This window comes from Cetorhinus maximus, chromosome 3 (assembly GCF_964194155.1).
Source record: "Cetorhinus maximus chromosome 3, sCetMax3.hap1.1, whole genome shotgun sequence".
Lineage (NCBI taxonomy): Eukaryota > Metazoa > Chordata > Chondrichthyes > Lamniformes > Cetorhinidae > Cetorhinus > Cetorhinus maximus.
In genome coordinates, this window is record NC_135881.1 from 25,213,693 (window position 1) to 25,238,241 (window position 24,549).

The following is a 24,549-nucleotide window of genomic DNA, read 5'->3' on the forward strand; positions in this document are numbered from 1 at the left end:
AAATGCTGCCAGTGCTTTAAATCTGAAATAAAACTAGATGTTGCTGAAAACAGTTCAGCACAATGTGCAATATATGTGCAGAGAGCAAGGTCGGATTAATGTTTCAAGCCTGTTGACCCCCTTGATCAGCCATGATTTTATTGAATGGTGAAGCAGGTTTGAGGGGCTGAATAGCCGACTTTTCCTGTTTCTTATGTTATTTGAACCCCCTGTGGAATGAGTCAGATCTAGCGACAGTTGTTGAGAAAAGAGATGTGACTGAGAATGAATTTTAACGAACGCTATATCAGTGCAAGTTTTTACATAGGATTACATTGCATAGTATGTATTGCATAGTATGTATTGCATAGTATGTATTGCATAGTATGTATTGCACAGGAACAGGCCTTTCGGCCCAACCAGTCCATGCCGGGGTTTGTGCTTCGCTCGAGCAAATTCTCTCTGAAACTAGGGTGAAATTATATGAATTTTTGGATCAATTTTTGTCCAGTTCTATCAAGCCTTCAGATGAACCCATGATACCCTAATAGGTCCACTTTTCAGTTGATAAGAGCCCAGTTTTCCCCAATGAATCTTAAAAAGCTGGATGTACTTGGAGAAAGTAGCTTGAAAATATTTTAGTCTTGTCTTGGGAAAATTTTAGGCATGGATGTACTGTGTAAAAAAAAAAAATTGAAGAATCTATTGTGTTCCAGACTCAGAGCTCTAGATAGATGGGTAGCTTTTTTTCCCCATTACATTTTTAAGTGGCATTTTCAAGAAGCATTGACAGGTCTGATCGTTGAATGGGAGCACAAAGGCTTGGAGAAAATTTATTGGGATTCCAATTGGAAAGAGATGACCTCTGGATGATGCATCCTTCAGCAATCCTGATTTAGTAGCAGTGGTTAATTGTGTTTAAAATTCTGAGTTTTAGGCAACAGACTTAATTGGGAGAGAGTTCTACTAGCAGGAAAAGCAGTGTGTGCATGAATTCTCTGAACTTTTGAGATCAATACAGAACGCTGGTGTGCAGCTGCAGCAACTCTGACTTAAATACGGAGGGTTGGCTTGCAGATCAGCATTGTTTCTTCTACTGTTCTAACATTAATCTTCATCCTGTAATATTCCTGGGCTGCTATCATTCGATAATGCTACTTGACAGGCCTGCTTGGTTTAGAGTTGCTCTTCTGACAAATGGACCATTATTCTGGATTTGTCAGTGATGTTAGTTATCTAGGGACAATATTGAGTAATTTCTCAATGTCTAACAGGACTAGTTAGTCAAGAAGGATGTTTGGATACAGTCCCAAAGACACATTTCACCAAGACCAGCCAAGTTCTAAGAGTTCCCCTTACCATTGCATCATTACTTTCTCTGCATGGTTTAAATGTTCTCTTCCAGTCCTCAATTTAGCTTTGTTATTTCTTGATTGATGACTGCATTAGCCTCTTCGAACATTTTCTGCAGTCTGTGTTGAGATGCATTATAGATCTTATTGCAGTTCCAAATGCATACACCATCTTCACTTGGTGTTGATGGTACTGCTTTAAACGTATTAAATGTCTTAATATTTTGTGCATTTTAGTACTTGCCTGCTTTTTAAAATTCATTTTTTTATGACGGCATCCAATCAACATCTCAGTTTGCAACATAAACAGGAAGATGTTCGAACTGTAGAGGCGTGAATTTATTACAAGACATTGTAGCATAGGTTGACCTGATCGAATGTATTAAATATATTAGCTGCTCCAATCAGTATTTTTCCCTGTTTGCAACTTGATTTTTAATTATTCCCTCTTGCAGACTAGAAATAGTTGGCCAAAAGTAACCCCGAAATTTACCTGAACCAGGCTTACAGAAATCAACTGTTATTGCCTTTCAGCCACTCCATCCACACCTGAGAAAGGCGGTCAATTCAAATGATATATATTTATTAGCCCTTTTTAAACAGCATTTGGTTCATATTACTAATATTTATTTACAGTAAAACTTGTCAGCCTGCATTGCATGCAAAATCTAATATCATTAGATTTAAATGATTAACCTGTTAATTCTAAAATTTAAAATATTAAAATAATCAGTTATTGTTGATAAAAATTTAGACACCAACATAAGTTTTATGGCTTACATCAGTCGTGGCTAATTTGCAAAATGACTCCAATTGTTGATGAAAGAGACACCTGTGAAGTGGATTTCTCCACAGTTTAAAAACTCAGTTAAAATATTTGACTGAACAAAATATTTTGCATGAACAGAAGTACCTTTTTCTTTATTAAATCTGGTTTGAATATTTTTGTTTTCAGGCCCCAAGACTTTTCACTGACTGTTTCATGTGACCTGCCTTTTTCAGTGTTCTTCAGACCAAGTGGACATTATTAAGCCACAAATTTAAGCACCTGATACTTGTATTGAGAAAGTTTAGAAATTTGAATTCTGTTCTGCATGTCATGTAACCATGGGAGCTGATATGATCAGCACTGAGGAATTTATACTTCGGTGAAATCTGAGCACATCTGTGCAGCATTAGTTCTGAATTTGTGAAGGCCACTGGTAATTTCTGCTGGACACATTTTCTCCCAGTGTTTATAGGGATCTGTTTTGATTCCTGCTTTCTTGTCTGAGCACTACACAGCAATTTTTTGTTGCCGTCTCCATCATCTGGTTAATCTATTAATTATGAAATAAATCCTTCAAACCCATTCATTATTGTTGGTTATTGGTTGATCTGCCCATGAATTAAACAGTAAATACAGTTTAACAAATAAATTTGGTATTTGCATTTAAACTGCTTATTGAAATATCTGCATTAACCAGAGTCAAAATGTTAATTATTGAGAGTATTTTTTTTCCAGTGAGGCTGCAACTAATAAATATTAACATATGAAAATTGCTTGCAAAATCAAAATTATTGTGTTTGGGGTGTGTGTACGTGTTAGGCATTTGCTGCAGTTTGATTGTTTGATTATTTGACATGCCACGATGGGTTGTATGTAAATGCGCCTGCGTGCACTTCTTGAAACTGTTCTTTATAAATACATTGACAGTTTGTTGCGATTATCATTTGGGACACCATATTCCCACTATGTTCTCATTGTTCAGGTCCTCTTAAAATGACCTAACTACTTAGATTACAATGTGACCATTCAGTCTATCCTGCCTGCACTGGCCCTTGGTTAGAAAAGTCCAAAACTGATTCCGCTGCTGTGCGCACTCCCCATGACCCAGTGTCTTTAAATGTTTGTCTACTTTTCCCATTAAAGGTGTAATGCCTCAACTACACTCTGACAAGACATTCCATTTTCAGCCAAGTTTTTCCAGAAGGGCATTTTTCCTTATTCCTCACCTCACTCTCTTAGTGACTATTTTAAATGTTTGACATCTCATGATGGATTCCTCGACAAGAAGAATAGTTTCTTCTCTGTTCATCCGATCAAAATCTTTCATAATTTTTAATCCTTTATTGTATCTCCCAGCATTCTTTGTTTCAATGTCCTAATGAAGAAACAAAAATTAATAAAAATGCATTTCTGTAGACATCTCAAGTTGCTTCACAGCCAGTGTCTTTGAAGTGTAGCGACTATTGTGTAGGCAAATTGAATAGTATTTTATGTACAGCCATTCCCAACAAACAACAACATGCTAAATAACCAGTTTGTCAGTTCTGGTAGTGTTGGTTGAGGTCAGCCAAGAAATCAGCTCCTCTTCAAATAGTGCTGTGGGATGTTTTACGTCCACTTACAAGCAAACTTATGCCTGCTAATTATCCACTCACTCTCCAGTTAATATAGTTGCTCCCATGTTTCTTCATCAAAATCCTTCAATTGTGAACTTTTATCTCTACATAGCTGCCCTTCCTCTAATGAAAAGAGTCTCAGTTTCTCTAATCTCTAATAACTGAAGACATTCATTTTTGATATCATCTCTGTAAATGTTTGATGCATCACCCTTGGCCTTAAAACAAGACAGCCAAAATAAGACACTATATTCTAACAGTAGCCAAACCAATTATATTTTTGTACTTTATACACCTGCTTATAAAAGCAAGAATCCACATGACTTATGGTGTTTTTAAAATTAATCACTTTGCATTTTTCAGTCAAAAATTAATTTCATATATCCAGTCAACCTAGTAATCTGTCTTCCTGAAACTTCCTTAACTATGCTCCCTATTTATCTGTCCCCTGTATTCCGTCAGTCATTTTTCATACTCAGCCTTCTAAACTCCCCCTGTTCTTAAGTTGTTGATAAAAGTCAGATATGAGATAGTAGAAGCTCTAATCATCGTTTTCAGTCCTCAAATATGCAAGTTGTACAGTTCGACCACCTGATGCTTTTTTTTATTCGTTCATGGGATGTGGGCATTGCTGGCTAGGCCAGCATTTATTGCTCATCCCTAATTGCCCTTGTTCAGAGAGCATTTAAGAGCCAACCACATTGCTGTGGGTCTGGAGTCACATGTAGGCCATACCAGGTAAGGACAGCAGATTTCCTTCCCTAAGGGACATTAGTGAACCAGATGGATTTTTATGACAGTCGGCAATGGTTTTGTGGTCATCATCAGACTTTCAGTTCAGGATTTTGACCCAGTGACAGTGAAAGAACGGCGATATATTTCCAAGTCAGGATGGTGAGTGACTTGGAGGGGAACTTCCAGGTGGTGATGTTTCCATCTATCTGCAGCCCTTGTCCTTCTAGATGGTAGTGGTCGTGGGTTTGGAAGGTGCTGTCGAAGGAGCCTTGGTGAAGTCCTGCAGTGCATCTTGTAGATTGTACACACTGCTGCCGCTGTACGTCGGTGATGAAGGAAATTAATGTGGATGTGGTGCCAATCAAGTGGGCTACTTTGTCCTGGATGGTGTTGAGCTTCTTGAATGTCGTGGGAGCTGCACTCATCCAGGCAAGTGAGGAGCAGAAAGACCTGAGTGTATATGTGCATAGATCATTGAAGGTGGCAGGACAGGTGGAGAGAGCAGTTAATAAAACATATAGTATCCTAGACTTTATTAATAGGGGCATAGAGTACAAGAGCAAGGAAGTTATGCTGAATTTATATAAGACATTTGTTAGACCTCAGCTGGAATATTGTGTACAGTTCTGGGCACCATATCATAGGAAGGATGTGAACACATTGGAGAGAGTGCAGAAGAGGTTTCCAAGAATGGTTCCAGGGATGAGAAACTTCAGTTACGAAGATAGATTGGAGAAGTTGGGACTGTTATCTTGGAGAGAAGAAGGCTAAGAGGAGGTTTGATAGAGATGTTCAAACTCATGAGGGGGCTGAACAGAGTAGATAGGGAGAAGCTGTTCCCGCTTGTAAAAGGGTCAAGAATGAGTGATTTGCAAAAGAAGCAAATGCGACGTGAGAGAGAACTTTTCCACACGAGTGGTTCGGGTCTGGAATGCACTGCCTGGAAGTGTGGCAGAGGCAGATTCAATCGAGGCATTTAAGAAGGCATAAGATGATTATTTGAATAGAAACAATGTGCAGGGGTATGGAGAGAAGGCAGGGCAATGGCACAAGGCCACAATGCTCATTTGGAGAGCTGGTGCGCACACGGTGGGCAGAATGGCCTCTTTCCGTACTGTTAAAATTCTGTGATTCTATTCTATCACAGTCCTGACTTGTGCCTTGTAGATGGTAGACAGGCTTTGGGGAGTCAGGAGTTGGGTTACTTGCTGCAGGATTCTGAGCCCCTGACCTGCTCTTGTAGCCACAGTATTTATATGGCTAGTCTAGTATAGTTTCTGGTCAATGGTAACCCCCTAGGATGTTGATAGTGGGGGATTCATGTGCAACTTTTAGGGAAAACACTCTACACAACAGACATGTAAAGTACATTTACATGTAAATCTGCTTAACACCTGCCACCATTCACTGTGAAACTTTATAGCCTTTCTGTCTCACCAAAGTTTGGAATTCTGCCAGGAATTTACCAAACACAGTTCATGTTAGTGCAACTTCTGGTACTTCAGTCAGCAGTTGTGATTGGCATCCTAAGTTCAGATGAGATCGTCTGCACTTTTGATGGCTGAACAAGCCAATTCTGGAAAGACAGTGTCTGCCACAAGTGTCACACATGAAGTTGTCCCTTGTCCAGTGGTGCAGGATGACCTGTGCTGACACCTTGTTTGCAGGACTAACATCTGCTTTGGAGTTTCTGAATCCACATGTCGTTGTGGTGGCGAATTCCTGCCCACAGCTGGTAACCCCATTGGCATCGATCATCAGCTAGAGTTTCCCAGTTGTCATGATTGATGTTGAGGGCTTTCATGCCTCTACTGACAGCATCCTTGAATCAGAGCTTTGGGTGCCCTGCTGGTTGCTTGGCACGAGCTAGCTCCCTGAATAACATACCCTTGGGGATATGGCTGAGGATGTTGATTCGCTGTACGAGACTTGCCAGACCCACCCCCTACATCCAGTGGATGGTTGGGTGCCGCTTGCCCTTCTGCCATGACATGACCTGTTAGAGTTGCTTGTTATTGCTTGGCTGGCTTTCTTATGCTGACAGGTCAGATTGGTCAAGCTGACCACAGTGCCAGCTCCCCCTTCCATTTGAATGTTTCCATGGTGCTGAAGTTTACGTTTTCACCCGTGTGACACAATTTTAGCTGGTAACTAATAAGAACTAATCAATGAAGTAATAATGATAAAAAACACTTGCGCTCTGCTTTTTATTTTATGAACAAAAAGACTGAAATACACATGGTTATGCTGTACGGTGAGTATTGAAATGACATGACCAATGATGCTCTCTGTTATGCATTTTTATTTACAAATGCATTTTGCCATATCTGAAATCTGTGGCACCTATAACTAGTGCCTGAAGTATTGAACAACACTGATGCAAAGAATGAAAAGTCCACAGTCCATAGATTCACCCAGGATGGTGTTTTGGCTGGGAAATCAGAGTAATGGGGAGAGATGTGATTCTGGGACTATTTCCAATGGGGCAGAGAAGGCCAAGGCAATTTAATAGATGTCTTTGAAAATATGAAACGTTTTGATGGGGTAAATTGGGAAGAACTGTTTCCTCTGGAGCATTAGTGATGAGGCGTCATCAATTTAAAAATTGTCACAATGAGTAGAGATTTCTTTAGAGGATTTTTGGAACATAGAATGCTTTGCCATAGGGTGCAGTTGAAAGAGAGACCGGGGAAAATTTGATAGATATTTGTAGCAGATCATGATACATGGCTGTGGTTCTGTGATATTCTCCCTGTGTGTTCTATTCATAATTTGAAGTTCTTTGTTTCAAAATTACCCAGTGATTTGAATTTTTAAGCATTAAATTATTCGTTCTTCTGTTTAATTTGAATTACTGGATAAATCAAATTTTTAATGCACAAAAAGGGCATTGCATTAATAAGAATAAATTGTATTTAGTTAATGTCTTGTAAAAAGAACACTTCATTTTTACTTCATTCCCTCTCCCTTTTCTTTCTTTTTTCATTCTCCATCCCTCTTCTGTTTTCAATGTGACCCTAATTAGGTGTTAATATGTGCAGGAACAGCATTGGGTTTCTGCCAGGATTTGTTCAAGGGACGGATAACACCAATCTTTCCAGTTAGGTAGGACGTACTGTGTGTAACTTCACAGGAAGCTGATTGCTGAATCTTAGAGTGAATAATTTACCTTTAATAATTTGTTTTTGTAACTGAGAATGCTTCTAGGTTTATGTCTCCAGTTACTTCTTCAAAAAAAGATTCCCCTTGCTACACACATACAGAATGATCAATTATGTTTTTTAATTGCACAAACTTGAAGGGGAAGCTTTTGTCATAAAGCCAACATTTAGTAAATTCTATCAAATAGTATTGTATTACTAAACTCTTCAATAACCTGCAGATTTTGTATCAACAGTTGTGCATGGCTCCCTCATTAACACACACTGTATGAAATGCCTTTTACATAATGTACCTTTTTGTATGGCCTTCAACTGCTTCCTTAAGAAGTCCAGCTCATTCTTAATTATCCTGCTTGACTAATGAAAGGAAACAGATCTGTCAGTGGCGGCTTACTTTGCCATAGCATAATTTCAAGTAATATATCACATTTTAACCAAGTCTTTTGGCGTTGTTTCTTCCAAAAGTAGATGAGCATCATTTTTGATATTGATTAAAGGAAAAAGTTGGAGAATCTATTTAATATGTTCAATTTTCAGAGCACCTCCTCACTGCAGTCCATGAGAGCAATGTGCTCATTACTGTACGGGAGCAGTAATCTTAATGTATTTCTTGCATGTTTTCTCTCTCCTTAGTGTGGCTTTATACTGTTACTCTACTGTGCGCCGAAGTTATTAATTCTGTTTCATAGCAACCATTCTCACTTTTATCTTCCCACATTAGTTGAGAGTGTTCCAGGGAATAGAGCTGAGGTAGCTCTGCTAGCAATGTTTAAGCAATGGAGATGGGAGTGGGGGTTACATTAAAAGCTAGTCAGAAGACTTGGAGGAGATGTGAGCCTGAAGGAGTTTGCTGAGATGAGGTGAAGCAAATCCAGTAGGATTTGAAGATTTAAAATTTAAGTTAGCGGACAGGGAGTCAATGAGACAAGGCAGTGGACAAGTGGGAATTAGTGTGGGACAGGATTTGGACAGCAGAGTTTTGTATAGGTTGGAGTCTATTACTGGTGGAGGCCGAGAGTTCAGCAATGAATGTGCTGGAGTAACAGTGAAGCTCAGTTCTGCATTGAATAGAATGCCAAGGCTTTGCAACTGTCTGAGCCTGGCATAGTTTTCAGGGAAGGCAGTGGAATTGATGGGGTTCGGGAGCAAAGTTTAGAGAGCTGAAATTAAACTGGTTTTGGCTTTCCCAATGTTCAGCATGATGTTGAACAGGCAGGCTGACACCAAAGAGATGGTACAGCTATGTATATATGGAAATTGATGTTGTGTTTGTAAATGATAACACTTGATGGGTAACATGTAGAAGAGGAGGTGGCCAGCATAGATCCTTGAGGGACTTTGGAGGTGATGATGCTAGGGTGGAAATGAGAGTCTTCGCTGGAAATAAAATTGTCTGTTCAGTTTCAAGACCTGAAAGAAGAAAAACTTCCTTCTACTGAATATATGCAAAATTAAGCGTGTTCTGTCTGACTCTGGTCAGCAGCTCTGTGCCAAGTGTTAATTCTACAAAACTCCAGAAAGCCGCAACCTACATTAAGCCTCTCACACTTCCAGTACCCATGTCCAAGCTCCACCACCTTCCCATGCTCCAACATGTAGATTTGCAGTTTTTACCCTTGATTCCAAATGTTTCCATGCTTTACTTGCCCTATTTATGTGATCACCTCCTGTCTTGCATCTATGAACTTATACTCCACTCCTTTAACCCTGAATTTCTCACCCCTTACTCCTACTTCTCCACCATTAACAACTTTAACAACTGGCTTATTCGGACACAATTTATGTCCTGGTGGCACTCTCTGTTACCTCCATGTTGCTCTGTTAACAGACGACCTCTCAAAGACTTGCAACCAGCTTCCAGTTTGTTTTTTGCCTTTTCCTATGCTCACCATATTCTTTTCCTCCTCATTGTGGAATGCTCTGATACATTCTGCCTTTGAGTCATGCTATCTTAAGTGTAACCTGTTGAGTCCAAAATATAAGGTATTAAATATCCTTTGGACTGCAAAGATATCCCTTCCTGAAAATGAAGCCACTTTAGATAAATTAATTTCTGAGACTTTGTCACAACAACATAACTTTGGTATTTTGGGGACAAATGGTACACATTTGTTAAAAGCAGTGGTTCTGTTGATTTAACCACTGAATTCCTTATTACATACGATTACGAATCACTTATTCTTTGATGTATGGCTTCATGTTGAAAAAAGATTTGGATTATTTTAAGAGGAGAGAAAAAATAGCAGTCACAGAACATCTTTAAGCAGATTTGTTGCTGTAATATAAAAAAGCGTTTGGGGGAATTATATGTTGCTTGTGCAGTTTTTTTTAATGGAACTTTTAAGTTCATCTGTCAGCCAAAGCTATCACATATAACCTATGAGTTACTTTCCTTGTCTCACAGACAGCATAACGCTCATTTGGTATAACCTGAAAGGAGGTGTTCCCTGATATGCCTTTAGGTTTACTGTCAAAATGTCTTTCACAGAAAGGTCTCCAGGTCACTCTACTAACTAACTCAAAAGTAGTTGCATTCAATTGAAAAAAAATTCTAAAATGCTAATGGCAGCAGAAGAAAGCTGTCGATATTCTGTTCCCACTTTGGTAATTTAATGAGCACTGAGTGTCAGGCCTAATGCCTCTACTAATTACCCAGCACTAAATGAAAGACTGAATGGGTAGTTAGGAACTCATATACTGCAGTAAAGTACCTCTAGTTCATAAAACGGAATAAAATATGCAAATAAGGCAATTGAATAAGAAAATGACTGAGGATTGGTAGCCCTGAGTGAGTAATGCAAACTCGCTTTTGGTGAAAGTCCGTATAACGAGCTCCCCTGGTGGCTTAGTGAGTTTATCCAGTGAGTCGCTGAGCTACATGGACCAGGAAGATCAAACCAGCTTTTCACAAGCCCCAAAATCATCCTTAGTATGTAAGACAAGGAAGAGGAAGTTGCCTCTTCTGTCTGGCTGAATACCTCATCTGCAGTTATTTTCGAAGACTACCCATGACAACTGGCTGTTTCTGTATGACACTGGTTAAAAGACTGGTGCCACTGGAACCATACTTGTTTAGTTAACAAACAAAATATGGCTGGGCTACGTCAAGTGTTATCAGGCAATGCTTTCCTTTGTCAAAACTACCCACTACTCTTTCCCCACCTCCCTAGTGTATTGGTTTAAATCCTTTGCCACTGCTCTGTTTACAGTATGTTCAAGGTGTAGCTTTGAATTAAGTGAAAGCTATCCCTTTGGAATAGCCTTCCCTTTTTCCAGAAATGTGAATTCATTTCTGCGGTCAGTCTTGCAGCCTTGCATTAATTTCATTGACTTTTCAGCAACTCTTCCCCTTCACGTGTCTAGCATATGGCACAGGAAACGACCTGGACACAATTACACCTTTTAGACCTTGTTCATCAATCTAGTGCTGCTTAACTTCTCTTCAGAACTGGAAATGTACCAATGTGGATCATGACTTAGCACTGTTAACTCCCCCTTTCTAGAAGTTTTTACACCAGCTCCATTCCTTAACTCTGGCATCATGGAGGAAAAATGCCATTTGTAATTCCTAGCCATGACTGCAAAAGAGCTATCTATGTCTCTGACTCTTAAAAATCCCCAACTAGTACCACTCTCCTATTATTGTAGCTTACCAGTCGCTGATTGCTTTGGATCCTTCCTTGCTCCATTGTGCTATGATGTGGCTCAGGATTCCCCTCTATTGAGTCTTTTTAAATTACAGGATGTGGGCATCGCTGGCTAGGCCAGCATTTATTGCCCATCCCTAATTGCCCTTGGGAAGGTAGTGGTGAGCTGCCGCCTCGAACCGCTGCAGTCCCTGTGGTGTAGGTACACCCACAGTGCTGTTAGTGAGGGAGTTCCAGGATTTTGACCCAGCGACAGTGAAAGAACAGCAATATATTTCCAAAGTCAGGATGGTGAGTGGGTTGGAGGGGAACTTCCAAGTGGTGGTGTTCCCATGTATTTGCTGCCCTTGTCCTTCTAGATGGTAGTGGACGTGGGTTTGGAAGGTGCTTCCTAAAGAGTCTTGGTGAGTTCCTGCAGTACATCTTGTAGATGCACTTGTAGACTGTTGCCATTGTTTGTCTGTGGTGGAGGGAATGAATTGTTTGTGGGGTGCCAATCAAACGGGGGCTGCTTTGTCCTGGATGGTGTGAAGCTGCTTGTTGTTGGAGCTGCACTCATCTAGGCAAGCAGAGAGTATTCCATCACACTTCTGACTTGTGCCTTGTAGATGGTGGACAGGCTTTGGGGAGTCAGGAGGTGAGTTACTCGCTGCAGGATTCCTAACCTCTGTCCTGCTCTTGTGGGCACAGTATTTATATGGCTTGTCTAATTCAGTTTTTGGCCAATGGTACCCTCCAGGATATTGGTAGTGGGGGTTTCAGGTCATAGGTTGATCGTTAGATTCTCTCTTGTTGGAAATGGTCATTGCCTGGCACTTGCATGCACAAATGTTACTTGCCACTTTTCAGCCCAAGCCTGGATATTGTCCAGGTCTTGCTGCATTTGGACATGACTGTTTCAGTATCTGAGGAGGCACGAATGGTGCTGCAAATTGTGCAATCATCAGTGAACATCCCCACTTCTAACCTTATGATGGATGGAAGGTCATTGATGAAGCAGTTGAAGATGGTTGGGCCTAGGACACTACCCTGAGGAACTCCTGAATTGATGTCCTGGAACTGAGATGATAGATCTCAAGCACAACCATCTTCCTTTGTGCTATGTTTGACTCCAACCAGTGGAGAGTTTTTACCCTGATTCTTGTTGCTAATTATCCATTTGGCATTGGAACTCAGATGTTCCCTGAACCTGTGGGTCCCATCTTCTTCTGCTGCCCTTGCAGATGGGCATCTCCTTCTCTCTTTCTACACTGTCTCTGTGTCTTGAAATGTATAGCTCTGCCTTTTAGGTTGTCACATTCTGCGGAGTCCGATCTTCAAGTTCCTTATTCTCTCTGCTGTGGAGTGTGGCCAGTTGCTACTCAGGCAGAGATTTTGCTTCGTAAACCCAATTTTCTATCGCTGTGTGCAAACGAACAAGCCCTGGAAACATTAAATCCATGATGCCTGACATATCACACATCACATAAAGGTTTTCTAGACTGTCTTTATGCTTAACTTTAAAAAGTGTAACACGGTTTCTCCCACAAGCACCAAAGTTCACTTATTTCACACAAGAGTTAAATATAGAAAAGTGCATCATTTATCCCAAGCACCTTAACTACAAACTTCAACTGAGGATAATCCTGGCCAATCTAATGCCAAAGTCCACCTAATTACATTTTTCGTAACCAATTAATTACCTATTAGTTCCTCAAACAAGCTCACAGGAGACGAAAAAACTTTAAATGAACCCTGATATTGAACAGCTAAATGTAATAAACTCCAATTATATATAAATGAGCACATCAGTATTTACGTCCCAATCTCTCTCTCTCTCTGAGGATGAATTCCGCACACTTTACAGTTTACTCAGCCCTTCACAAGGTGATTATAGATATCTTTCACGGTATTGTTTAGTACTTTTAACCTCTCAGTGGTTTATAAGTAATGGATTGTATTCACAACGTGTTCGACTTGGGTGGGGGGGGAGCTTGTAGGTGGTGGTATTCCCATGAGCCTGCTGCCCTTGTTCTTCTAGATGATGGTGGTCGTGGGTTAGGAAGGTGCTGTTAAAGGAGTCTTGGCGAGTTGTTGCAGTTCATCTTGTATATGGTACTATTGCCACTGTGCACCAGTAGTGGACAGGGTGCCAATCAAGCGGGCTTTGTCTTGTCCTTAAGATGTTGCTTTGGTTGTCATACTGTGCTGTTCTGTTTACATTTATTATTCCAGTAGCTTTGGATGAAGATAACAACATTGATTTGAAGGTGTACTAGATTGGGTGCTCCAATTCATATAATGCTTAGTAATAACAAACATTGCATTCTGACACTGGTTCTGCCATCAATCATCTTGTTCAGTTCTCTCTGCTTCCTACAGACCTGGTTGCACACCATCTAATTTTATTAGAGGAAATAGCTGTGAACATGGGAATTGAGTAAATGTTAACTGTTTAACTTGCACTGATCTGCATTTATTTTCTAAGTTGTATGTTTGTTTGGAACTGAAGTTTCCAGAGCTTACATACTTCTGACTAGCAACCAAGTCAGCAATGGATGGCAATTGATCTAAACTTATATTGGAAAATTGAGGACTTCCTGGGAATTAGGACTGAGAACTTTTTTTCTGAAGTTGTTGATTAGCAGATTTCTTTAGATTTAAAGAATACTTTCAGGATATACACAATTCTACTGATGGCGTTGAAGCTAAATGTATCACATGACACTTAGCCATTTGGACCACCAATATTGAGCATTAAACTCTAGTCTGCCAATCATTTCAACTAAGGCAGAAATTGAGGTATCATCATTAGCCTTTGAGTATCAGTATTCGAAACCGACTGGATTTCTTTTTCAGCCATCAACTGAGGATGAGGTCAAGATGTACTGTGATGGTACCCTGACCAAAATCAGAAGAACAGTAGTGTACACTGGATGTCTGGCTAGAGGAAATGTTGTGAATGTGGGGTGATGCAAGGTGTGGAGAAAATAAGGGTGGATACGATTGATGTTATGTTAGAAGTGGATCTTAATGATGAATCAGGTGTGAAGTTTGAAGCTGTTTTGTGTCAGACAGGACACTGAAATTGTGCATGATAAGGCTCAACCTGAGTGAGCATCTGTGAAGGGGGTGGAATTTGAAGATGGGGAGGGAAACTTAGAGGCTGAATTTCTGATAGGAGTTGAACAGGATGGCTTTGATCTTTGAATTGAGCTAGAAAAATTTCTGACTCATCCAAAACATAATATCAGGTATTCAAACAATCGATGGTTAAAAAAGTGAGGCATACAAGATGAATAAGGAAAATAACATAAAAACTGAAAAGTTGAAGAGCAACAAATGAAACAAAACAAATTAATAATGAGAGCTCGATGAATGAGTAAAATGTTTTTTTAAGAGCAAATGAACTGAATGAGATGAACTTTATTTTGGATGCTAGTAATTTGACTTGACTACTGTTAACAGCTAATACCAAATTGTAATTACCACAGCTTTATTTATTTAAGTTATATGGGATTTGTGCTGCTGTCATTTTGCTGAGAAGTGAGTAAATATGAACTGCCATATTATGGAATTGCATACTGATATAGCACACATCGTGCCTGTGCTCTTTGGTACAGCTGTGCAATTAGTCCCACTGCCTTGCTCTCTTCCTTTTAGCTCTCTTTAAAACAAAATAATTCTGCAAGCATTTAACCAATTTCCTTTTAAAAGTTACTGTTGAATCTGCTTCCACCACCTTTTTTCCAAAATCACACTACAAAACACCTTCCTTAAGCCTTTTTAAAATGTTATTGCAGGACTTCAAGATGATGCGAGAGCAACGAAAGGCCATTGCAAAATTCAAGGAACCTGCACATGCCTCAGCATTTCAGCAGAAATTCCACAGGTAAATATCCATCACTGCTTTTTTAACTTATTGGTAAGTGAAAATTTCAGAAAATGCACATAGTAAAATGCAGTCAAGTTTAGCAATAAAACATGTAAGCCAATTTCTGTTTGTATAAAATGTAGGTTTTAATTTAATTTGCCTGACAACTTATTTTTCGATTCTTTTATTCTGTTATTGGAAAGTAATATTCTTTGGATATTATTTTGTAAGCTATGCACAAGATAATGATGAGCACTAAAGCTTTTTTGTGCCTGACATTAAAATAAACACTGGAGTTGAGATTTCAACTCCTTTCAACAGGAAGTCAATTCAATACCACCCTTTAATGCTGTAGCTTCAGCCTAAATTGTATGGGCACTTCATTAATAAATGGTAATCAGGTCCTATCTCAGAGCCAATTTTAATTACCTACTATCTAGCACTACCACTGTGGTTGCTCTGACATATAAAACCTGCAGAAGAACAAATGGAGACCCCAAAGGCTCTAGGTATAGGGATATTCTGTCTTGCCTCAAGCCTGTGGGACTCTGTTGAACATACCTCCATGCCCACCTTCACAACTTGACACTGCCCTGGCCTGCCAAGTAGCCACTTTGCATCTACCCTAGCTAGCCATTGAGTTGTTAAGTATTCTCCAGGCCCCTCGAGAGCACTGGGCAAGAAACTTGTCAATTTTTCCAACCAGCTTTTTGCATGAGTTAAAAACAGCACTTGTTTGAAACTTTTATTATTTCTAGACTTGACTTCTCTAAAATGCTCATAGCTGACATCACAAACTCGAATTCGACTAGACTTCTGCTGCCATCATCCATCCCGTACACCGCTACAGTCACTCATTCCCTCACTTCTTACTGAAACTTCATTGCTCCTCATATTCATTCGAAAATCTTTTCATAACTTTGCTTCATCACATCATGATACTTTCCCCACTTACACCGCCTTATAATGACCATAAGACATAGGAGCAGAAATTAGGCCATTCGGCCCATCGAGTCTGCTCCACCATTCAATCATGGCTGATAAGTTTCTCAAACCCATTCGCCCGCCTTCTCCCCGTAACCTTTGATCCCCTTACCAATCAAGAACCTATCTATCTCGGTCTTAAATACACTCAATGACCTGGCCTCCACAGCCTTCTGTGGCAATGAATTCCATAGATTCACCACTCTCTGGCTAAAGAAGTTTCTCCTCATCTCTCTTCTAAAAGGTCTTCCCTTTACTCTGAGGCTGTGCCCTCGGGTCCTAGTCTCTCCTACTAATGGAAACATCTTCCCCTCGTCCACTCTATCCAGGCCTTTCAGTATTCTGTAAGTTTCAATCAGATCCCCCCTCATCCTTCTAAACTCCATCGAGTATAGACCCAGAGTCCTCAAACGTTCCTCATATGTTAAGCCTTTCATTCCTGGGATCATTCTCGTGAACCTCCTCTGGACCCTCCTTCCTGAGATACGGGGCCCAAAATTGCTCTCAATATTCTAAATGTGGTCTGACCAGAGCCTTATAAAGCCTCAGCAGCACATCCCTGCTTTTATATTCTAGTCCTCATGTGAAAGGGCAATAGTGTTAGAGAAATTTGTTAGAGATCTTTGAGGCTGTAACAAACAGGGGTTTCCAAAAGGCTTTTGGTAAGATGGTACATAAAAGGTTGCTGCACAAGGTAAGAGCTTATGTTGGGGGTGATATATTAGCATGAATAGAGGATTGGCTAACATATAGGAAACAGAATCAAAAACAGAAAATGCTGGAAAAACTCAGCAGGTCTAAAAGCATCTGTGGAGAGAAAGACAGAGTTAACGTTTTGAGTCCATATGACTTCTTCAGAGCTAAAGAGAAGTGAAATGTGATGGAATTTATACTTTTAAGGGGGGTGGAGCAGGTGAAGCTGGATAGAAGGCCAGCAATAGATGGAGGCAAAGGAGAGATTGGCAAAGATGTCATGAAGAAAAGGATGAAGGGGTGTTAATGGTAGTGATACTAGCTAAAGGAGGTGCTGATGGTGGCATTAAGGTCAGAAAGCAGAATGTGGTAATAGCAGGACAAGGGTAAGCACTCTGGAAAGAACAACTTGAACAAGTGACAGATGGCCCTAGTGGGGGTGGGGTGGGGGCAGGGGACGGTGGTGGGAAAAAAGATCGAAAATAGGATAAAAAGTGGGGATAAAACAATGAATAAAAATGAAAAAAAAGTGAATAAAACATAGTTTAAAAACAAAAATTAATTTGAAAAAAGGGATAAAAAGGGGTGAGGATGGAGGAGAGAGTTCATGGTCTGATGTTGTTGAACTCAATGTTAAGTCTGGAAGGCTGTAAAGTGTCTAATCGGAAGATGAGGTGCTGTTCCTCCAGTTTGTGTTGGGCTTCACTGGAACATTGCAGCAGACCAAGGATGGACATGTGGGCATGAGAGCAGGATGGTGTGTTGAAATGGCAAGCGACAGGAAGGTCTGGGTCATGCTTGTGGACAGACAGAACACCTTAGGTCTGTCTGCAAACATTTGGCCGAAGGAGTATCATATTGGAAAACGTGAGGTGGTGCACTTCAGCTGGAGGGTTAGAAAAGCAGAATATTATTTAAATGGAGAGGGACCGCAGCATGCTGCAATACAGAGGGATCCGAATGTCCTTGTATGCATGCAGGATAGCAAGTAATTAGGAAGATAAATGGAATGTTGCCTTTTATTGCAAGAGGGATGTACTATAAAGGCAGGAAGTCTTGCAACAACAGTATTTGGCAATGGTGAGACTGCATCTAGAGCACTATGTACATTTTGGTCTCCTTACTTAAGGATGGATATACTTGCATTGGAAGCAGTTCAGAGAAAGTTAATCAGAGTGATACCTGGGATGAAGGGGTTCACAGAATCACGGTGCAGAAGAGGCCCTTCGGCCCATCGAGTCTGCACCGACACGTGAGAAACGCCTGACCTACCTACCTAATCCCATTTACCAGCACTTGGCCCATAGCCTTGAATGTTATGACGTGCCAAGTGCTCATCCAGGTACTTTTTAAAGGATGTGAGGTTACCCACCTCCACCACCCTCCCAGGCAGTGCATTCCAGACCGTCACCACCCTCTGGGTAAAAAAGTTTTTCCTCACATCCCCCCTAAACCTCCTGCCCCCCACCTTGAACTTATGCCCCCTCGTGACTGACCCTTCAACTAAGGGGAACAGCTGCTACCTATCCACCCAGTCCACGCCCCTCATAATCTTGTACACATCAATCACATCGCCCCTCAGTTTTCTCTGCTCCAATGAAAACAACCCAAGTCTATCCAACCTCTCTTCATAACTTAAACGTTTCATCCCAGGCAACATCCTGGTGAATCTCCTCTGCACCCCCTCCAGTGCAATCACATCCTTCCTATAATGTGACGACCAGAACTGCACACAGTATTCCAGCTGTGGCCTCACCAAGGTTCTATACAACTCCAACATGACCTCCCTACTTTTGTAATCTATGCCTCAATTGATAAAGGCAAGTGTCCCATATGCCTTTTTCACCACCCCACTAACATGCTACCCTGCCTTCAGAGATCTATGGACACACACGCCAAGGTCCCTTTGTTCCTCAGAACTTCCTGGTGCCATGCAGTTCATTGAATACTTGCTTGTCAAATTACTCCTTCCAAAATGTATCACCTCACACTTTTCAGGGCTAAATTCCATCTGCCCATTTGACCATCCCGTCTATATCTTCCTGTAGCCCAAGACACTTAACCTCACTGTTAACCACCCGGCCAATCTTTGTGTCGTCCACAAACTTACTAATCCTACCCCCTACATAGTCATCTATGTCGTTTATATAAATGACAAATAATAGGGGACCGAGCACAGATCCCTGTGGTACGCCACTGGACACTGGCTTCCAGTCACTAAAGCATCCTTCTGTCATTACCCTCTGCCTCTTACAACTAAGCCAATTTTGAATCCACCTTATCAAATTACCCTGTATCCCATGAGCCTTTGCCTTCTTTATAAGTCTCCCATGTGGGACCTTGTCAAAGGCTTTGCTGAAATCCATATAAACTACATCAACTGCACTACCCTCATCTACACACCTGGTCACCTCCTCAAAAACTTCAATCAAATTTGTTAGCCATGACCTCCCTCTGACAAAGCCATGCTGACTATCCCTGATCAAACCTTGCCTCTCCAAGTGGAGATAGATACTCCTTCAGAAATTTCTCCAATAGTTTCCCTACCACTGACGTGAGACTCACTGGCCTGTAGTTCCCTGGCTTGTCTCTACAACCCTTCTTAAATAGCGGAACCTATTTATTTTTATAGGCTGTTCTCCAGTCCTCTGGCACCTCCCCTGTGGCCAGAGAGGAATTAAAAATTTGGGTCAGAGCCCCTGCGATCTCCTCCCTTGCCTCCCTCAGCAGTTTGGGACACAAATCATCCGGACCTGGAGATTTGTTCACTTTTAAGCCTGCCAACACCTCCAATACCTTGTCACTCCTTATATCAAATTGATTATGAACCTCGCAGTTTCTCTCCCCGAGTTCGATACCTTCATCCTCATTCTCTTGGGTGAAGATGGACGTGAAGTATTCATTCAACACTCTAGCGATGTCCTCTGGCTCCACCCATAGATTGCCCCCTTGGTCACTTATGGGCCCTACTCTTTCCCTGGTTATCCTCTTCCCATTGATATACTTATAGAATACCTTGTGATTTTCCCTACTTTTACCAGCCAGAGCTTTCTCATATCCCCTCTTTGCTCTCCTAATTGCTTTCTTAAGCTCCACCCTGCACTGTTTGTACTCTACTAATGCCTCTGCTGATTTGCTTCCCTTGTGCCTGCTAAAAGCCCCTCTTTTCCTTCTCATCGTAACCTGAATATCTCTGGTCATCCATGGTTCTCTGGGCCTGTTACACCTTCCTATCACCCTAGAGGGAACATGTTGAGCCTGTACCCTCCCAATTTCCTTTTTGAACACCCCCCCCACTGTTCCTCTGTAAATTTCCCCATAAGTAACTGTTCCCAGTCCACCTTGGCCAGATCCTGCCTTATTTTACTAAAATCCACTCTCCCCCAATCCAAAACATTTTTTTGCAACTTGTCGATTTCTTTGTCCATAACAAACTTAAACTGTACCATGTTGTGGTCGCTATCACTAAAATGCTTGCCCGCCACCACCTCAGCCACCTGTCCGGCTTCATTCCCCAGAATTAGGTCCAGCAATGCACCGTCCCTTGTTGGACCCTCTATATATTGACCTAAAAAGTTCTCCTGTTGTCTTCTGAGGAACAGTTGAGCAGTTTGGGCATATACTCATTGGAGTTTAGAAGAATGAGAGGTGATTTTATTGAAACATATAAAATTCTGAGGGGGCTTTGCAGGAAAAGTGCTGAGGGGATGTTTCCAATCTAAAACAATGAGGCACAATTTTAACAGAAGGTGTCTCCCATTTAAGATGGAAATGAGGAGGAATTTTTTCTGAGGGCATTAGTCTTTGGAATTCTCTTCTCCAGAGAGCAGTGGTGGCTGGGTCATTGAATATATTGAATGCTCAGTTAGACAGATTTCTGATCTACAAGGGAGTCGAGGGTTATGGGGGCAGTCAGGAAAATGGATTTAAGGCCACAATCAGATCAACCAGGACCTTATTGAACGGCGGAGCAGGATTGAAGGGCTGAATGAGCTACTTCACCTGTTTCTTATAGCCTGATGAACATTACGTTACATCACAAAGGTACTTACTTGGTAATAAAGTCCTTTACAGTACACTGAGATTATATCAGTACAAATTTGTTCCTTTTCTTTCAGTTAGTACGACTGTGTATAATTCCTGCCTCTGTTCTATCATTAGCCGCAGAGCTATCAGTTATCATTCCCCTGCACATTTTCTCCCAAACTCCTCATATCACCACGTAATTTCTGAAGGTGGGGAAGATAGCATGAAACTTACTCATTCACGATAAGTTTGTCACCTCGAACTTCCCAATTCTTCAGTGTCTGACCTACCCCTTTGTGAATCAGCTTGGAATCTTTTGCTATGTTAAAGGTACAACATAACTAAGGCATTAAACCCCATAATGTGGAAATACCTGGGCTTTTATCTGTCATTTCATGCTCAAACCATAATGTTAAAAAATAATACCAAATGATCAGGAGTGGTATTTACACTTGTTGATTGTTGAGACTAATTTTACTTGCATTTTTCTAACCCTGGAAACCTTTTGATTATTTTGCGTTGCTTTTTTCTTGCACATTTTGCAGGCACATGATAGATCTGTCTCATATCAATGTGGCACTGATCATGGATGAATGATTATTCATTGATTGAAAACAAAGCTTCATTCTAGTGCAGAAGTTCAGATCAAGTGAAATGAAGATATGAAATGGCAGAACTATCATATGGTGATCAATTTCTAGCCAGTGCATACGCCGTTAAATTGGTGAAACCAAAGGAGTTGGCCCAGGTCCAGTGTGGGATGAAGGATGTGATGCCACTGAAGAAGACTATTTGTACTCTTGTTTCTACATGTTTATTGTTTGTTATCACCAAATGGAACAAAGTCTTTGGCAAAAACACCTCTGTGGATTCAAAATACCACAAAAGAATGACTTAACTGTGAACGGTGACTGAAGTAGGCACTGTAGAAGTAGGACAGCTGCTTATCAAACATAATAGCGGACTTTAATGGTGAATAACACTAGATAATGGTTGCAGCAGACTTCCTTCTTTGCAGGTTTATATTTAGGTGCTAAATATAGGCCCCTTTTAAACTATTTTGTACCTATAGCATGGCGAGCTTCAAAATAGTACATCATTTTGCCCTTCTAAAGTAAGAATTAGCTGAAAGGAACTCAGAATTGCATTGAGAAATGCATGCTGATGACTTTGAATTTCAAATGCAAATTAGCCCATTGTTTTAAATCTCTTTTTGAAAGATGCTTAACCACAAGATTTATAATGCTGGAAAAAAACTTAAAGGCAGTGTATTGGATGGTGGGGGGGTGGGGGGGGTGCCTGTTAGTTGTAGATTGGGATTTTATTTTTGTTTTCTAGCAAAAGCATCACTGAGAAAAAGTTGAAAATAATACCAGTCTGTTCTGTCAGTAAGATGCACATTGTTAGTTTTAATGAAAGGCATCATTTGAAGGAAAAATGACTTGAAATGAAAAATGAGAGACTACAAAAACATTTTCCAAACCCTTCTGATTGTTCAAGCAATGAAACATCAAAAATTATTTAACTTAAAAGATAAAATGTGAAGATTTTCAACCTATTCTAGGCAAAATGATCTTGAAGGCTGAACCTTGTGTTAAATACCCAAAATACCTGATTATCTGGAAAACAGCTATTTATGTTATGTGAGTGGTAGACAACAGTGAGAACTAGTTTAGTGCTACAGTTTGAAGATAGATTCAAATACAGACATTATGTGAGGACTGCCAGAGTAGTAGCAGAATGAGAGTCCTGTTACTTTACTACATGTTAAACTGTAGTTGGTTTGCTCCACAATATAGGCCATGAGATTGTGTGTGAACTAAGAACTAGTTCTAGACTTTCTGCAGTATTTTGAATATTTTGTCCACGGTTGTACCATAGAGCATTCATTACTGTGGTGGTAGTAATCTATTACTTAATGCGAAACCTTTCATTTCGTATTAAAGCATTATAAGGTCTGCTCAGTTCCAACAGACGTTGACATACATTAAACCCCAGAATCAGGTTTTCATTTCGCCTGTATGCTGGTTAGTGATCTTTTTTAAACCATCATATCTGCTGAATTCCAGCCATCTGAAAAAACAAATGTTTCACTGCCACGGGCGATGACTCCTGACTTGCTCAGTTTCACGTCTTGGATCTGCTGGTGGAATTATCCGACCACCAGACTGCCAAAACAGATGGCCTCTGCTTCTTGCTGATGACAATGAAAACTGAAAGACCTTCAGAAATGCAGTTGTTTCTCAAGGCATTTTTTGGTTGAGGCTTGTCGGGGAAGAAGAGAGATTGGTTTTAGGTTTTTTTTAAGTGTGTGCTGCATAGACACCTCCAAGTCTGTATTTCAGAACACATTTTATCAAATATCTTTGTACAAAGAGGAGTAATTTTCTTCCTATTCAGAAGATTAAGAATTAATAGTTTGAGTTGCAGTATTCGGTTAGTTGTGTCACCTGTATCTCAATCATCCTGTGCAGAAGGAAATTGTGCAATTAAGTCAGCTTTTGTTTGACTTAGTCAGCATTCAAATTAGTATTTAACTTAAGTACAGCTGTAGAAACTGTCATGGCAGATTTTTTAGTCAAAGGGGCTCCGATATCTGACTTACTATGTGGTGGAAAAATATATGGGTGTTTATTAAGATTTTAATGCGAGTTTGCCCTGTGCAACCCCACTTAATGAAACTACCCAACTATTATAGGAGAGCAAAATGTTTCAGATTCATTCGGAGATTTGTCAGATGTTGAAGCTCATTGAGGATTTTTAATTTGCTTTCATAAAATAGTACATTAACTGCATATTCTGTTAATGTTGATTTGTGGTTGTAAAATGCAGTTTCTTACACTAAACATTGGAACATTATCACTGACAATGCAGACCTACAACAAAGAGTAAGCAGTAGGAAATTTCCAGCAATAGGTGGGGATTGTAGAGCTAGGAATAAATTGAACTTAAGTGCAAGCTGTCTTTTTTGTATTAGATGCTGAATCCTGAGTTGGCGCAAGGATTGAAAGTATCATGCAGATTTTCATTTTAGTTTTATCTGGCCCGCCACAGACTGAAGAAGTAGAATCTTGACTGGGCATAATGGAGCTGTTTATGCCAGTTCTTGCTGGATGAGGAACAATTCAATTGTATCATGATCACATAGATGGATTGAAATGTATTACAAATGCTAAGGGTTGTTGGCCTTGATTTTTTTTTCTCATTTATTTGTTTGTGTGATGCTGTGTGCATAAAATTCGTGAGTCAGACATTTTGGTTCCCTTTGATGTTTACATTTCTAACATCTTCAATTTGGAAAACCAAATGGGTTACGACTCATGCATATTCCCAGCAACAATATATATATATATATATATATATGGCTAGTATATATTATATATATTATATATATATATATTATGTATATATATATTATATATAAAATATTATTTGCATTACTGAAGCAGCAACTTGCATTGCTGAAGTCTTTTGAGAAAGGAGTGTTTACCAGTTTAATAGTAGTCATTTATGAATGGCAATGGCCATGTTGACAGAGGGAATAGATGGTGGGTTAGAATATGTCATATTAAGGACATAAGTGTGGTAAAACTGTAGGTGTATAGGGGAAGATGTGCTGCAACCATCATCAGAGTTGTTCACTGCACATTAGTTGGTTTCACTTAAAATGAAAAGAAACATTTGTATGGCAGCATGTAAGTAGAGCAAAATGCTTTCAAGTCATCATCTGTGAT

At 40.2% G+C, this 24,549-nt stretch overlaps 1 protein-coding gene across 5 annotated transcripts in view; it reads left to right on the plus strand.

Annotated features, from left to right (window-relative positions):
- The window catches only part of rbm33a (RNA binding motif protein 33a), a 195,552-nt gene extending 173,383 nt beyond the window's left edge, over positions 1–22,169 (plus strand). For 4 of the 5 annotated variants that reach the window (XM_078537080.1, XM_078537103.1, XM_078537083.1 and 1 more), the window contains 2 exons: positions 15,042–15,130; positions 21,361–22,169. In XM_078537080.1, the coding sequence (XP_078393206.1) occupies positions 15,042–15,130; positions 21,361–21,412 (141 nt within the window). In that variant the 3' untranslated portion in view covers positions 21,413–22,169. Of the gene's footprint in view, positions 1–2,286; positions 2,682–15,041; positions 15,131–21,360 lie in introns of those variants that run through there. The other variant, XM_078537087.1, reaches the window with a different exon arrangement.
- The last annotated feature ends 2,380 nt before the right edge of the window (positions 22,170–24,549 follow it).